At 34.4% G+C, this 16456-nt stretch overlaps 1 protein-coding gene across 3 annotated transcripts in view; it reads left to right on the top strand.

The window, feature by feature from the left end:
* DPP10 (dipeptidyl peptidase like 10) overlaps positions 1-12892 on the top strand; it is a 1433428-nt gene extending 1420536 nt beyond the window's left edge. Inside the window, exons 22-26 of one of the 3 annotated variants that reach the window (XM_032250727.1) lie at positions 5268-5367; positions 5615-5673; positions 5783-5855; positions 9290-9363; positions 10668-12892. In XM_032250727.1, coding sequence (XP_032106618.1) covers positions 5268-5367; positions 5615-5673; positions 5783-5855; positions 9290-9363; positions 10668-10802 — 441 coding nt within the window. In that variant the 3' untranslated portion in view covers positions 10803-12892. The remainder of the gene's footprint in view (positions 1-5267; positions 5368-5614; positions 5674-5782; positions 5856-9289; positions 9364-10667) is intronic. The other 2 variants (XM_032250726.1, XM_032250725.1) reach the window with 2 other exon arrangements.
* Positions 12893-16456: the final 3564 nt, after the last annotated feature.

Below are 16456 nucleotides of genomic sequence, written 5' to 3'. Positions count from 1 at the left end.
TGAAGTGTTGGGATTACAGGCATGAGCCACAGTGCCTAGCCTAAAAGTCAGTTATTTGTAAACAAATTTAAAGAAAGTGTTTAAATGTTTGTATGTTTACCCATGTTACTACCAATTCCAGTGTTCTTCATTTCTTTTTGTAGATACAGATTTCCACCTAGTCTCAGCTTTTCTTCTGATTGAAGAACATGTTTTAAATTATCTTTTACTTCATGTTTACAAGTAATATATTCTTCCAGCTCTAATGGGTCTTTATTTCACTTTAATATTTTAAATATTTTATTATTTTTTGGGCAAAAAATTTTAGGTTGACATTTTTCATTCTATACAGTAAAGAGGTTTACTACCTTCTGGTTTGCTTTTTTTTTTTTTTCAATAAGAATATGCCATCATTCTTAATTTTGTTCCTCTATATACGTTGTGTCTTTTCTCTCTAGATGCTTTTAATAATTTCTCTTTATGACTTATTTTAGTGAATTTCATTGTGATATGCCTTGATATACTTTTCTTCATATGTCTTTTGCTTCTGCATATTGAATTTCTTCACTGGGTTAAACATTTTTAACAAATTTGGAAATTATTTAGTTATAATTATTTCAAATATTTTTTGTTGTTTAACTTTTCAGGGATTATAAATACATGTAGATTGGGCTACTTGATGTTTTCTCCAAGCTGAATATTAATTTAATATGCTATTAAATTTTTTGTAAAAAAAAAAAAAAAAGCACGTATTTCTTTGAATGTTCCATTCAGTTAGTTTGTTCTACTATACCTCATCTTCACTCTTCAAAGTAGCAAACTGTAACAATCCTAGGATTGATGTGTTTGTTTTCATCATTCAGGGATCAGTGTCCTTCATTGCTGAATGTCCAATGTCCTAAGAACTTCTACTTTATATATTTTGTGTATATTTTTAGTCATTTCATGTAGGTGGGTATGTCTCATTTATATTGCTTTATCACATTAGAATTATAAATTGTTAAATAAAATAAATTTTATATTAACCATTTTATATGTCTCTTTTTGGATGGCCCATTTACCTATTATATATGCTTAGTTTATGTTGGCTTCTGGTATATATGAACATATATATTTGTTTCCTTGTTGACATACTGAGGTTCTGCTGTATTAAACATGGCAGTCTCTGTTCACAATTGTTTAAAAGATTTCCTTAGTTTCTTGATTTTTTGTTAATATTTGCATATGATGAACCAAAAAACTGAAGTTCTAAAACTTGGCAAACTCTTCTCAAATGCTTTCCTTGGTAATTTCTTCTAGGGATTTTATTATTTAGATGTCCTGTTTCTATCAAAAGGCTAAATGAGTATTTATTATGTTTTCTCTTTATTTATCCAAGTTTAATAGAGATGAGAGAGATACATAGCACTTGTGATGTATGGTGAGAATTTACTTACATAGTTTCAAATAACCAGCCAATTTCCCCAGCTCCACTGGTTAAATCAACACCCTTGACAGTGATAGCAACTAAGTATTAAGTTCTCATTTATTTCTGGGTTTATTTCTATTGTATTCTGTCTTTCTGTTCTTATGCTAATCTTATAGACTTTTAATTATAACATGCTTCATTATAATTCAGTTTAATATTGTTAAAGGCAATTTCCACTTTTTACTTCTCTCTTTGAAAATATTCTTGGCTCACCTGTCTTATTATCTTTGGTTTTTCAAATTCTCCCAAAATATTCAACTGGAATTTTTTAATTAAAATTTGTTTCTACAGTTATAATAATTTAAGAAGAATTAAAATAGTCACAAGATGTAGCTTTCATCTGAGTCAGACAATATGCATAGTATGTTTCTTTAATTTTATTTTTATTTATCCTAATAGAATTTTATATAGTTTACTTAAAATAGGCCAAATCTCTTTCCTGCTGTTTTTATTTCCAAGTATTGCTTATAATTTGTGTGTTTTAATTTTTATTGTAAATGGTGTCATTTTCTCAGGGTTATTTTCTAACTGGCTTGTTGGGATAATGGAAAGGTTATGTTAATAGCATATGTAGCTTTTAACTGGCCATGTGTTTATTACTTAGTAATTATGGGTATTACTTGATTGAAGACATTAAGCCACTTTAGTTTGAATAATTATCTTCAGGACATAACCTAACCTCATTTAATATATAATAATTTTAAATTGTTTTCTTTTAAGAATTATGTGTAAGTGCTAAATATTAAAAAACTCTTAGAAGCAAACTTTTATTGACATAGCTTTTTTAAAAACATTAATCATATTAGTCATGGCCAGGTGTGGTGGTTCATACCTGTAATCCAAGCAGTTTTGGAGGTGAAGGCGAGTGGATCACCTGAGGTCAGGAGTTCGAGACCAGCCTGGCCAACAGGGTGAAACCCCGTCTGTATTTAAAAAGCACAAAAATTAGCTGGGGATGGTAACAGACACTTATAATCCCAGCTATTCTAGAGGCGGAGGCAGGAGAATCACTTGAACCCATGAGGTGGAGGTTGCAGTGAGCTGAGATCGCACCATTACACTCCAGCCTGGGCAACAAGAATGAAACTCCGTCTCAAAAATAAAAATTATTAGAAGAAATGAAATTAAGTTTAATTTTCTTACAAACATTATTTTTTAGAATTGATATCACTGTGATTACCAGGCCAAAAAAAAAAAAAATTCATCCAACAAACATTATTGAGTATGCACTGTGTGCCCAGCACTTTTTTGAAGTGTTGAACATATAGTGGTCAAAGAACAGAAGAAAAGTCTTTTTTGAGATGGAGTCTCACTCTGTCACTCAGTCTGGAGTGCAGTGGCTCGATCTTGGCTCACTGCCTGCAACCTCCACCTCCCAGGTTCAAGCAGTTCTCTCCTGCCTCAGCCTCCCAAGTAGCTGGGATTACAGGTGCCCGCCGCTACACCTGGCTGTTTTTTGTGTTTTAGTAGAGATGGGGTTTCACCATGTTGGCCATGCTGGTCTCAAACCTGACCTCATGATCTGCCCGCCTCAGCCTCCCAAAGTTCTGGGATTACAGGCCTGGGCCACAGCGCCAGGCCAGAAAAGCCTTTCTTTATTGAAGTTAGTTCAGTGAGGAGAGCTAGATGGAAAACACGTAAACTAAACATAATTGGTAAAAGATAAAATGTCAGATGGTGAGAGCTTGATTCCAAAAAATAAAGAAGAGAGATAAATAAGGAGGCCAGGATTAGAGATAATGTGACAAATTTAGATTGGAGCTCAGAAAAGGCATCACTAGGAGACCATGTTTGAACTAAGAGAAGGCAGTGTAAAGAGATAAGAACTGTGGATATCTGGGGAAAATAAAAGAAGTTTAAAAATATGAATGAATAAGAAAGCTTCTTAAAGCTTTACTTAGGGAGGTAATTATTTGTATTTAAAGTTTTGTATGTTTTCAATTGAGGGAGGGCCTCTCAGTGTTTGAGACCAGCTTGAGTCACTTCTAAGATTTAAAGTTTCAGTGTACATAATCTGTAGAATTAAGATCCTCCTTCAGGCAGGATTAAGATTCTACTTCAAGGCAGGATTATAAGTATTGTGGTAAAGTGTGAATGATTATGTTAAGCAAATTCACATTTTTAATGCAAAATAATAAAGTGTAATAAAATTTGTCTTGTATTTATAAAATTTTTTATTTCAAATTCATTCACTTGTGTATCACAAGTGAAGTGGTTGAGAAAGAATTATGGAAGTGTAAGTTCACACGAATCACCTCTTTTTAAATTCCAGTCTGTCAGACTATATTCATAAAGTCACTTAAAGATGATCTGAAAACCTAGGGCCACTGCAAACATAAATTTTGAGTTGATGGCATTGCAAACCCCACCTCTGCTTCTCCAAGTCCTTCTGTCGATTGAACGCAGTTTCCTACATCATGGGTCTGTTTCTTTTAAGAAGGAAAATTCTGAGGAAACATTCCTATATTTTAGATCTCCTAAATTAAATTTTAAAATAATAATATCAATTTGTTAAAATTTTGTAAGTAATGCTAAAATGCTTGGGAAATGGGAAGGACAAAATAATTTTAATGAATAACAAAACCTGATCACTGAGAGACCAATAAAGTGCACAATCAGAACAGCCTACATTGATGAAGGAAAGTTTTTGATCTATATTAAATGAAAAATAGCCTCTAATTTAATACAATGTGGTGATTCCCCATTTTTTGCTCTGCCTGAGGATATGTGTTGTTTTGAAAGTTGAAAGCATGATCTTATGTCTACCTAGAACTTATATCTTATTTTTTGCCCTCTTCTGTAGTAGATTTTCCAAAAACTCTTTCATGATATACTCTTGCATTCTGTGAATGCATAAAAAATGGTTGAGAGGAAGGTGAGCAATTAAAATTTAATTTATTCTCAGCTGGGCTGTTGGCTCACACCTGTAATCCTAGCACTTTGGGAGGCCCAGGTGGGTGGATCTCTTGAGCCCAGGAGTATAAGACCAGCCCGGACAACATGGCAAAACCTAACTGTACAACACATACATTAGCCAGGTATGATGACATAATCAAGTGTGCTCCCAGCTACTTAGGAGGCTGAGGTAGGAAGACTGCTTGAGCCCAGGAGGCAGAGTTTGCAATGAGCAGAGATTGTGCCATATACTTCAGCCTGAGTGACAGAGCGAGATCAAGTCTTAAAACTATAAATTTCTATAAATTTCCTCCTTTATAGACATAAATTTATCTTACAAAAGGGCAACTTCCAGCTTTTAGTGCTTTTTCTATGTCTGCAGTTTCTCAAAATATCTAGCTCAAAATAACCCTAGCCAGAGAAGCATATTTGGGGTGAAACAGTCAGATCACAGTCTTATTTTGGGGTGACATATCCTGAACCCTATAAGATTCTAAAACAGAACCTATATTTTTGGTGATATATTTTCAAAATTTCATTCTTAATTCTACATAATCATTATTTCAATATTTTATTAAATATTAAATTAGTAGAAAATTATATGTGATTTTATAAGTGCTTTATTTCCCTAACGTCAAATTATTTGAGGCAATTTCCAGATGTATAGTATGAAATCATGGAACAAATATTAAAACAGCTGTTATATAATAAGTTAAATGTTCAAAAATTTTAATTGCACAAAACGATTTTAGCATTTTTTTTTCAAATATGAAACATTTTGATATGGTGTACAGTACCAAACATTGATCAAAAGCTAAAAATATCTCCAAGCACAGTTGTTATATATATATGTGTGTGTGTGTGTGTGTATATACATATACACATATGTATGTGTTATATATACATATATATTTTCCCTTCCTAGGGTTATGGTGGCTATATTGCATCAATGATCTTAAAATCAGATGAAAAGCTTTTTAAATGTGGATCAGTGGTTGCACCTATCACAGACTTGAAATTGTATGGTGAGTACTTGTACGTTATACCTAATATAATGTATTGATTTGTAGAAAACAAGAGCCCAATGCAGAATAGCTCAATTGAGCTCATTTATCATGTTATTAGAACCTGTTTTGAGCTGTTTATTTTCCTGATTCAGTTGATTTTACTAAAGCATGACAATTAAATGTAAAATGAAGAAATTAAATAATGAAATATGCTACTCAAATAGTTTTTAGTTTGTTCTTAAATATCTGTTTTCTTGGGTCACAGCCTCAGCTTTCTCTGAAAGATACCTTGGGATGCCATCTAAGGAAGAGAGCACTTACCAGGTAACTATTTTAAAAATATCAAAGAAAGAAGAGTATTTTTGTTCTAAAAGTTCAGTTAAAATTGCTTGTTTAGATCTATAGATACAGATATTTCTATTTTCCTTTATAGGCAGCCAGTGTGCTACATAATATTCATGGCTTGAAAGAAGAAAATATATTAATAATTCATGGAACTGCTGACAGTAAGTACTATACTTGCTGCTGCTGTTTGATAGGGTATGACCTTTTACAAAGGCATACATCTAAGGACTTGCTTACAGGAAGCCCTGTAAACCATCTGAAGAAGAGAGCAGAGCGTCGCACAAAGAATCAGATACATGATAGGAGGTGGGAAAAAAGAATTCACAAATAAGAGGAGGAAGTTATGCCTCAAATGGCAGCATTATCTAATCAAACTCCCTGTAATGATGGAAATACTTATCAATGCTGCTGAATACAATAGTCACTGGCTACTTGTGGCCATACTGTGTTTTGCGTGACGGAGGAACTGAAATGATTTTATTTAATTTTAATTTAAAAAGGCAGTTGTGGCTAGCAACTAGGGCTACAGTGTTACACAGCACACCTAAAATGGAAACCAACCTGGAAAACTGAAATCAAAAATGCAAGCACTGACATGAAATTCTAATGAAGTTACCCACTTAATGAACTTAAAAACTTTAAAAAGGCACTTTCATACCATCTGTCATTTTTTTCATCAACCTTGGAGGTAAATGTGATTGATGTTAGTAGTAATAAACAGTATCATTTTATATTTGCATGACACTCCTAGGGACCAAAGAATGTATATTTTATTATCCTCTGTGATACTCTACAACAGAAGGCTGAATATTTATAGCTCCATTCATGGATGAGAAAAATCAATTTCAAAAACGAAACATATTTATCCAAGGCCATCTGACAAGTGAGCCAAGAAAGTCAAAGTCTTGAATCAGTATTTCCTAAATCTTGAACTAAACTCCTTCCTCTTTAGGGTGGGTTCCACTGAATAATTTGCTTTAAGGATACTATATGGAAAAAGAGAGAAAGAGGAACTTTCCAGTGGAAAAATTTGACAAACATCACATCAACAGTGATAAGTCATGTTGTTACTGTTATTAAATGCCCTTGACATGATGTAGTGGGAACGGCATTTTACCGTCATGGTTTAGTACTCCAAGCCCATACGGAGCTCCAGTCTAACCATGCGAAAAACATCAGACAGACCCAAGTGAGGAAAATTCTATCAGACTCCCAGCCAGTACTTTTCAGAACTGTTGGGGTAATCAAAAACAAAGAAAGTCTTAGAAACGCTCATAGACCAGAGGAAGTTAAAAAGACATGACGTCTAAATATGATGTGGGATACTGAATGGAACCCTGGAGCAGAAAGAGAACACAAGAAAACAAGAACAGCAACAACAAAAACTAGTGGACCCCAAATAAAGTGGGTTTAGTTAATGGTAGTATATGAGTGTTAGTTTCTATTTGTGACAAAGTATATAATAATGTAAGATATTAACAACGGGGAAAATTGGAGAATGGGTATCCGGGAACTCTGTACTGTCTTTGCAACTTATCTGAAAATTCGAAACAATTATAGTATTAATAGTCTATTAAAGAAAGATGTATGTGTTACAATACCAGTGTTGGGTGAGACATGATGGAAGAGAGCATAAACATTTTGAAGGACATTTGGATGTTGTTCTAACGTATTAAGACCCTACATATACATCAACCAGTGATAAAAATAAATAGCAATTAAGTACTCATTGTATGTCAGAAAATGTGCTAAAAAGGCATTTAATGTCTCATTTGGACTTCTCACAAACACTGAATAGTAGGTATTATTATGTTATTTAACAAATTGGGAAGATAAATATTAGACAATGAGATATAACTTGCTTAAATGTGTAGTCACAATTGATTAGTAGGAAGGAAATTTGAATCCATGTATTGAGCCTTTTATTCACTGTGCTCTGAAGCCTTAGTCATGTGAATAAATTATATTCAAGGTTAAATTATTTTACGTGTCTACCCATAACACTGGACTAATATATTAGCGCTATTTCAAATTTCTCTGTCAATATCTTGTAGCTATAAGGCTAAATCACATTGTTCTATATGACTCACTCAGTCACAGACCTGGCGCTTCATCCATCTAATAAAATACAAGCAGAGGTTCAGCCCTAGTCACTTCAGAGAAAATGCACCTGCGAATGTGCAAGAGCACACACACACAAGCACTCACAGGCACAAGCACACACATACACACACCACACAACCCATATGGGCCTGGTGAATTATAGGTGCTCAGTATGACATAACACCACTATTATTAATATTATCTTCAAAAATTACCAGCAAATCAATTCAATCAAACAGTCAAACCAGTAATGTTTCCTGTTAGCTATAGTAAACAGACAAATGGCAACAAATATCAATGGACTTTGCACTAGAAAAAGCAGAAAAAAATCTAATCGGAAAAATCCATTTGCACATTTATTTTCAGCTGTATCCATACAGTGAAATAAGGGATCACATTACCTCTGTCATTGACCTTATTAATTAGCATTTCTAGAAGCTTACATTTATAGAGCAGTTTGTACTTATGTAGCAATGACAAGGTCATTTTCCCATTAAGTGCCATAAGAAGATGTTGAAAAAGATCTTGACTATCTATTTTTTTAATAGGTTTAAATGATTGCCATTTTACATTCTCTGCTGTGTAGTCTGATTATTCAGCATTCTAGAGGTAGAGCATTAAAGAAGCTTAAACTACTGATAAGGCTGCCTTAGTTTTGCAGTGACAATTAAAAATGTTAGCTTAGGGCGGCCATGGTGTCTTATGCCTGTAATCCCAGCACTTTGGGAGACCGAGGCAGGCAGCTTACGAGGTCAGGAGTTCGAGACTAGCCTGACCAACATGGTAAAACCCCGTCTCTACTAGAAATACAAAAATTAGCTGGCCATGGTGGCACACATCTGTAATCCCAGCTACTCAGGAGGCTAAGGCAGGAGAATCACTTGAACAAGGGAGGCAGAGGTTACAGTGAGCCGAGATCATGCAGCTGCACTCCAGCCTGGGTGACAGAGTGAGACTCTGTCTCAAAAAAAAAGTTGCCTTAAACATTAGTTACAGAAATTTGAAGATATACAAACTACAAGAATGAATAGCCCAGACAGAATGTGAACAAACTGCAGCAGAAAGAGATTGGAGTGCACCAGATCTTCATAGTTACCAAATCCAGGGCTGTTGGGCTGCTTAATTCAGCATTTTGGATCTTAGGTTCAGGCAGAAGGAAGATAAGAAAGCAAGAGTAACCAGTATGCTCTATCTTAAATAGTTAACCTTTGTATAGTGAGATGTGTATTCTGTTTTTTCAGTATGGGGTATTCTTTTTTATTTTGAATAATAAAGCAGAATGCCAGTATCCAACTGAGACTGTGGCCTAGTAATCTTCAAAATTAGTCATCTTCAAAAAACTAGTAATCTTCGAAATCTTTCTACCTAAAACCAGATATAAGTCTTTTAAATATGCAATATATATAAAATAAAATCTCTTTGAAAAATAGTCTGAAAAAGTTCTGTTACAAGAAATGTGTTTCTTCAAATATCATAATATGATTTATTGCAGCAAAAGTTCATTTCCAACACTCAGCAGAATTAATTAAGCACCTAATAAAAGCTGGAGTGAATTACACTATGCAGGTAAGCTACTTTTTTGGAAGAACGTGTTTTCTTGTCACGTTTTTTCACTGGTGAGATATACATCACAGCTTCTCTATTATTCCATTCTCCATACTATTATTTTAAATATGTTTTTTAGGTACCAAAGATTGTGTTTTTCGTTCCTAATTGCACTGAGAATGTGGATCAGCTGATGCTTTAAAAGTAAATTGCATGAATCCTTTCTAATTGTCATTTTCATCTCAGACTTATTCATATCCCAAATATTGAATTCTTTTAAAAATAGCAAGTTTCTATTTCCTTTCTTGTCTCTTTTTTCTTTTCTTCACTTCCAATAATTCTCACAATAAATAGTGGATAAAAAATGTTTGGGGAACTATTAGAAGAAAAGAAGAGAGGCTAAAAGGCCATTTTCATTACCATTTACATCTGTGCATTCATATGTTTAATATATATTTATCAATGACTTTACAGTGGTCACTCTGCTTTATGAGTGACAAGACATACTTTACACTATCAAGGAGCTTCCAGTCTGATAAAGGAGTCATAGAAAGAAAAGAAAATAGTCATTTTAATTTCTCCACATTCAGAAGAACCAAAAATAGTTCAACCTGTCTAAAACACCTGTCTAAAACACAACCTGTATAGATGAAGATATACAGATAAACAGATATCAGGTCATTCCATAAGCATGACCAGAGCACAGTGAGGAGTATGGAGTTTTATGGAAAGGGTAATGAAGCACCATTTAAAACTTTGTACTCAGGCATTGATGGGACAACATTGGCATTTTTTTATTTGTATTTTAGAAACAGTAACAATTTTGTTTACATTGGAAAGGGCATTGTCAAAGTAATAATTGCACCAGACAATGTTAAACAGACAAGGAAGACAATGAAAAACTACTGCAAAGAAGCCAGAGACTGAACTCAATGATCTTTAAATAAAGAGCTAGAAATTTTTTTTAAGAAAATACTCCTAAAAAGGAGACAAAGGGGATAAAGGCTGTAGTCAAAAAGAAACTGTCCAAAGTTTAGTCAAGCTGAGGGCAAGGTTAAGTCCATCTTAATAAACATAAGCATGAAAACATCTACCTTTAATGGCCAATACATTCTAATTTAAATACCAAAAAATTGTGTCAAATGTTAGTTGACGTGATTACTTTTTTTTTAAAGCTTAGCATGAAGAACTTAGAGTTGAATTAGGTGAGATTTTGGTCAGTTATTATTATTTGAAGTTTCCATGCCACTGGGGCTCAGAAAGTGAATGTGAGGGACAATAGCTTCTTTGATAATTTGAAATCTTCTTTCCCCTCAATATCTTAGGTCTACCCAGATGAAGGTCATAACGTGTCTGAGAAGAGCAAGTATCATCTCTACAGCACAATCCTCAAATTCTTCAGTGATTGTTTGAAGGAAGAAATATCTGTGTTACCACAGGAACCAGAAGAGGATGAATAATGGACTATATTTATACAGAACTGAAGGGAATATTGAGGCTCAATGAAACCTGACAAAGAGACTGTAACATTGTAGTTGCTCCAGAATTTCAAGGGCAGCTTTTGGAGATGACACTGGAGCAGCACACTCAGAGACAGTGAACTAGCATTGAATACAGAAGTCCAAGTCTACTGTGTTGCCAGGGGTGCAGAACGTGTTTCTTTGTATACGAAAGGTCAAAGGGTTGGTTTCCTGGGAGAAATTAGTTTTGCATTAAAATAGGAGTAGTGCATGTTTTCTTCTGTTATCCCCTCTGTTTGTTCTGTAACTAGTTACTCTCATTTTAATTTCACTGGCCACCATCATCTTTGCATATAATGCACAATTTATCATCAGTCCTACAGTCCCTGATCTTTCATGGCTGAGCTGCAATCTAACACTTTACTGTACCTTTATAATAAGTGCAATTCTTTCATTGTTTATTATTATGCTTAAGAAAATATTCAGTTAATAAAAAACAGAGTATTTTATGTAATTTCTGTTTTTAAAAAGACATTATTAAATGGGTCAAAGGACATGTAGAAATGTGGATTTCAGCACCTTCCAAAATTCAGCCAGTTATCGGTAGATACAATGTCTTTAAATGAACACACAAGTGTATGTTTTACAGTATATATACACACGTGTGCATATACAGTTAATGAAACTATCCTTAAATGTTATTGATGCTATAAAGGGTAAACTTTTGATGAATTAGAAGAGATGCTCTTTTCCAAGCTATAATGGATGCTTTGTTTAATGAGCCAAATATGATGAAACATTTTTTCCAATTCAAATTCTAGCTATTGCTTTCCTATAAATGTTTGGGTTGTGTTCGGTATTGTTTTTAGTGGTTAATAGTTTTCTAGTTGCCTTTAATTTTTTGAATACGATACCTTGTCACATGTAAATTAGATTCTTAAATATTAAATTATAGTTTCTGATAAAGACATTTTGTTAACAATGCAATGCCACTGAGTGCTATTTTGCTCTTTTGGTGGAGAAGGCTTTTTTTAAAAAACTGTTGGTCCTTTTACTTCTGTCTCTCAGTGCAGAATCAGTTCTCATTTTCATTGTAAAAGCAAATAGCTGGATTATTTCATTTGCCAGTTACTATTTAGTATTCCATGCCTGCCCAGTTCATCTGTTACTGTTTAATTTCAATCTGTTTGGTGAGAATTAGAAATGAAATATTTTTTATTAATTGGCCAAAAACTTTATGAACAGCAGTGTTTGCTATTTAATTTGAATTGAAGGCACAAAATGCATCAATTCCTATGCTGTGTTGACTTGCAGTAGTAAGTAACTGACAGTGTAAAATAAACTTGACTGTATTAAGTCAATTTAAGTGATGAGAACATTAACTTTGGTGACTAAAGTCAGAGTACCTCTCACCTCACTTACGGGAGCTTCCAGAAGACATCTAAAAGTCTGTAATCAAGCTTAGAAGTTCAAATAAATCTAGGCAGGGATACTGCAGTTTTATGGTTTAAAAAAAGTCCTTAGAACAGACTGAATTATCGTAACTTATGGCATCAGGAAGAAACTTTCAAATATCAAGGAATCACTCAGTCACCCTGCTATTTTGTTGAAGGATCAACCCCAAATTCTGGGTATTTGGGAACATGTGAATCATGGATTGGGTATTCCACTTTTTTCCTGGATGCTTTGGAATTGTGTCTTCCATGCTCCATTGGATTCAATTTAAAATGAGAAAGGCTTTCTCTTCTGAAAGACCCATTTTAGGTCTTTTTCAAGAATAGTGAACACATTTTTTAACAAAATAAGTTGTAAATTTAAAAGAAAAGTTTTGCCTATTTTATTAAGATGGAAATTTCTTTTTAGGCTAATTTGAAATCCAACTGAAGCTTTTTAATATTTTAAATTTGAACCACTAGAGTTTTTTATGATGCAAATGATTATGTTGTCTGAAACGTGGTTTTATTGAATGTGTATTTGAGTATCATTTTAAAAAGTATTTGCCTTTTACTGTCATCATTTCTCTTGTTTTATTATTATCAATGTTTATCTATTTTTCAATTAATTTAATACAGTTTCTAATGTGAAAGACATTTGTCTGGAACCCATTTTCCCCTTAAAGGCTAGAGACCTCAAGCTAAAGCATATTGCTTGGTAGGAATGTAGAAAATTTTTATCACTGTGATTCTTAGAGTTTTAATGACAGGGTCATTTTCAGTAAAGGAAATGCTCACCAACACATAATCACCAAATATTAAAGGAATTATGTAATTGGATTTTCCCCTTTAGACATTTAACCTTGGTCATAATCCCACTATTTTATAGATATTTATGCATTGCTAGAGTTTCCTAGGACTCCAATAGCATGCTTTTCAAGTGTTATCACTTTTTTAATGTTAAAGAAAAAAATCAATATGTTAAATTCTATAATAAAGTAGGTAAGCAATGTTAAATCATCCACAGAGATAAACAAACTCTCGAAATGCTTTTGAAAGAGAAAAGTGTTCACTTTCATTGCCTTCATTAAGATCTCCAAATACTCAGACTAAGAAGGCTATTCTCATCTATTTGTGTTTCCTGATAGAACTAAGGAAAGGAGACACTCTTCAAAAGATGGGTGTCAGTTCACTCTGAAAATGTGCCTTTTTACTTGGGTGTTTAGCATGAAAATCACTATTGGGGATCTTACAGATGTCTGTTGTAGATCTGTTACAGTGAGGTGACTTAGACATTGGGCTTTACCATATAGACAATGACTTAAGTCATTGTCCTTCAAATGTTGGGCTTTGAAACAGAAGTACCTGGGACTGAATTGCTCTCAAGTCTCTAGAATCAGTGACAACATATGGCTTTTATGAGGAATTATATATGAAATACCTCCTGTGTCCCTCCTCATGTTCTCTGACCACCTTCACATCGTGCAGCAACCAACATTGTATGAATACAATCTGAACTCTCAGCTGTGCTCATCTCACTTTCTGTTCTGGAGATTCTCTGATACTAATTTTGGCTACTTCCTAGAACCAAGAGTCGAATCACTTACATACTGCAAACCTATGTGAGGGCGTTAGCAACCCACTAAAACACAACGAATGAAAGACTGTAGCAGGTAACTAAGCTTTCCCTCAGATATTCTACATGGTCCATGGAAGGCTCTGTGGGCCCCAGAAGCTCACAGGTGCATACCCTTCTATTTTCCTCTTCCCCATTTTACCCTTTTAAGTTCCTTCCTCCTATTCCCTAGGATCACTTTCCAAAATTAATTGCAGGTGTGCTAGTAGTCTTAGCCTGCTTTCTGGAAACTATTTCTCTCCTCCACAAGTAATTATCACTGTGAATATTATAGGAGGAAGAAATAGAATAAATAGTGGTTTATTTTCAGGTTTGAATGAACTCTTTCTAATGAAAATGTATTGGACTCTTACTAAGTGCTAAATCTCTGATACTCTACATGCACTATCAAATTGAATCTTCTCAAAATGCCCTAAGGAGGTATTATGTGTCCCATTTTACAGATAAAGAAATTGAGTTTTAGAGAAGCATATAACTGGTCCAAATTTATGTAAGTAGTAAGTAAAAAGACTAAAACCCAGCACCAGCCAACTTAGAAGTTCATGTTCTCAGTCATTGACACCCTGTGAGAAAAGATTCTGAATATTTAAACACACAGTTCCAAATTTGTTTTAGAGTAATTTGATAGCAATGATACTGAAAGGTAATGGACAAACCATTTTACCATTGTGGAATGTTTGAAGATACATGAATTCCCTGATGACAAGAGGACATATGTAACATTAAAACATGTTTTCTCTTTCCATTGAAGATATGTAAGAGTTCTTCCTGTGCATGGAAACCCTTACTCAGAAGACCATGACTATATGCTTGGAAGACATTAGTAAATCTCCTTGCTTGGGCATTATACCAAAAATACTGCAAAATCATTCGGAGACACATCCATATACTGCAGAAACATTGAATTGTTCAAAACACCCAGACTTGTAAACATGAAAGCCTCATGTAGTTTTCAAACCCTACAAAATACACAAAGCATGTCACAACATTTCAAGTCATAGCAGACACCCACACCTCTATTTGCAATCTGACACAGGAAAATCCCATTACCTCCCACTGTTCTACTGTAGAAATGGATTTGGTTTACCACTGATCAGATCTGCTAACAACACTTTTACTTCATTTAGCAATAGTCCAGTAGTTGTTGAGGAGAGTCTGTGAATTTGGAAAAAAAATCTCTCACCATAAACAAGGCAGACAGGTTTTAAAAAGAAAATAAGTCATATCAAAGTACAATTTTTATTATTACTTCCAATTAAGTTTATGATCGACTGTTATAAACATCAAAGGCTTCTAATGACAACAGTATAGTAAGAAAATTTCTGTGCCAATTCTCACAACTGTATTTCTATCATACCTACCCCCATTTTAATGAAGTTATCTTTGACATGTGTGAAGCTTGAGAATGCAGACTTCTAACCAGCCAATAGCACCAGAGAAAAGGAACTCACATTTATTCTACACCTATGCTTTTTTACATAAGCTCAGCTAATCCTCAGTCCAACCACATGAGATAGATACTATTGTTCTCTGATAAAGAAATCAAGATTCAGAGAGATTAAACAACTTTCCAACAGAGCCACACTGTACGTAAATGATAGAACCAATATTTGAAGTCAGACCTTGATGATCTCAAAGCTCTTACATATGATGGTTTTATCCATGCATTTTTTTAAAGTTCCTAAAGCTCATCATCGTATCATCATGTCTTTGGATTGAATTTTCAATCCCCTCCCCACACTGTTCAAAGATGTCATTTTGCGTGCTTCTGGCTGCAGGTAACTGAATACAAAATTTTAAATGGCTTAAATACTTGTGATTCAATATATGCACAGCTTGGACATCACCTGGGATGATAGATATATACACTCTAAGGCACTACCATGACTTTCTTGAATCAGAACCCGAATGTTAACAAGATCCCCAAGTGATTGTTGTGCACATTAAAGTTTGAGAAACACTAGCTTAAATGATAGGAACAATTATTGACCCATATCACAAGAGCCCTGAAGTGGGTGTTTCCAGGGCAGTTAACAGATCAATGACAGACTCAAATCCCAGTCTCCTCCCACCGTATACTTCTGCTTTGGTCTGTTTTCTGTTCCCTGCTTTGTCTTCACGTAACTGCAGCTGCCCAGGCAATATATCTTTTCAGAACAATATCCAAGGATAGAAGATCAAAGGATGACTCTCCTCTTGCCTATCTTTTATCAGGAAATATAATTTTCTCTGGAAGTCTTAAGAAGGATTTCTCAGGTCCCTTTGTACTGTACAGGCTTTGATTGCCCCTTCTCCTAGATATCAGGAAAACTGGGAAGTTGTATCTCTGAAACTGCCATTTCTTCAGCGAGGGTGTCACAAGGAAGGATAGGAGAATGAACCTAAAATAAAGGCACAGAAGGGAAAGGTATACTCTACCCATGGTGATAAGGTCCTTGATGCTCACGTCTCATCTGGAGAAATACCTCAAAGTATTAAACATTAAGAGCTGTGTTTTGTATATAATACAGTAGGTAGCTAGTCAGACATGAGCAGAGAAGGAGAGGGCTCCTGCCCACCAGGAATGTCTGGTGACCATCAGGTGA

Source organism: Sapajus apella, unplaced genomic scaffold, assembly GCF_009761245.1.
Source record: "Sapajus apella isolate SASKATOON/1434 unplaced genomic scaffold, GSC_monkey_1.0 scaffold72, whole genome shotgun sequence".
In the NCBI taxonomy this organism is placed as follows: Eukaryota; Metazoa; Chordata; class Mammalia; order Primates; family Cebidae; genus Sapajus; species Sapajus apella.
Note: the sequence above shows the minus strand (reverse complement) of the source record. Positions and strands in the feature narration are given on the sequence as shown.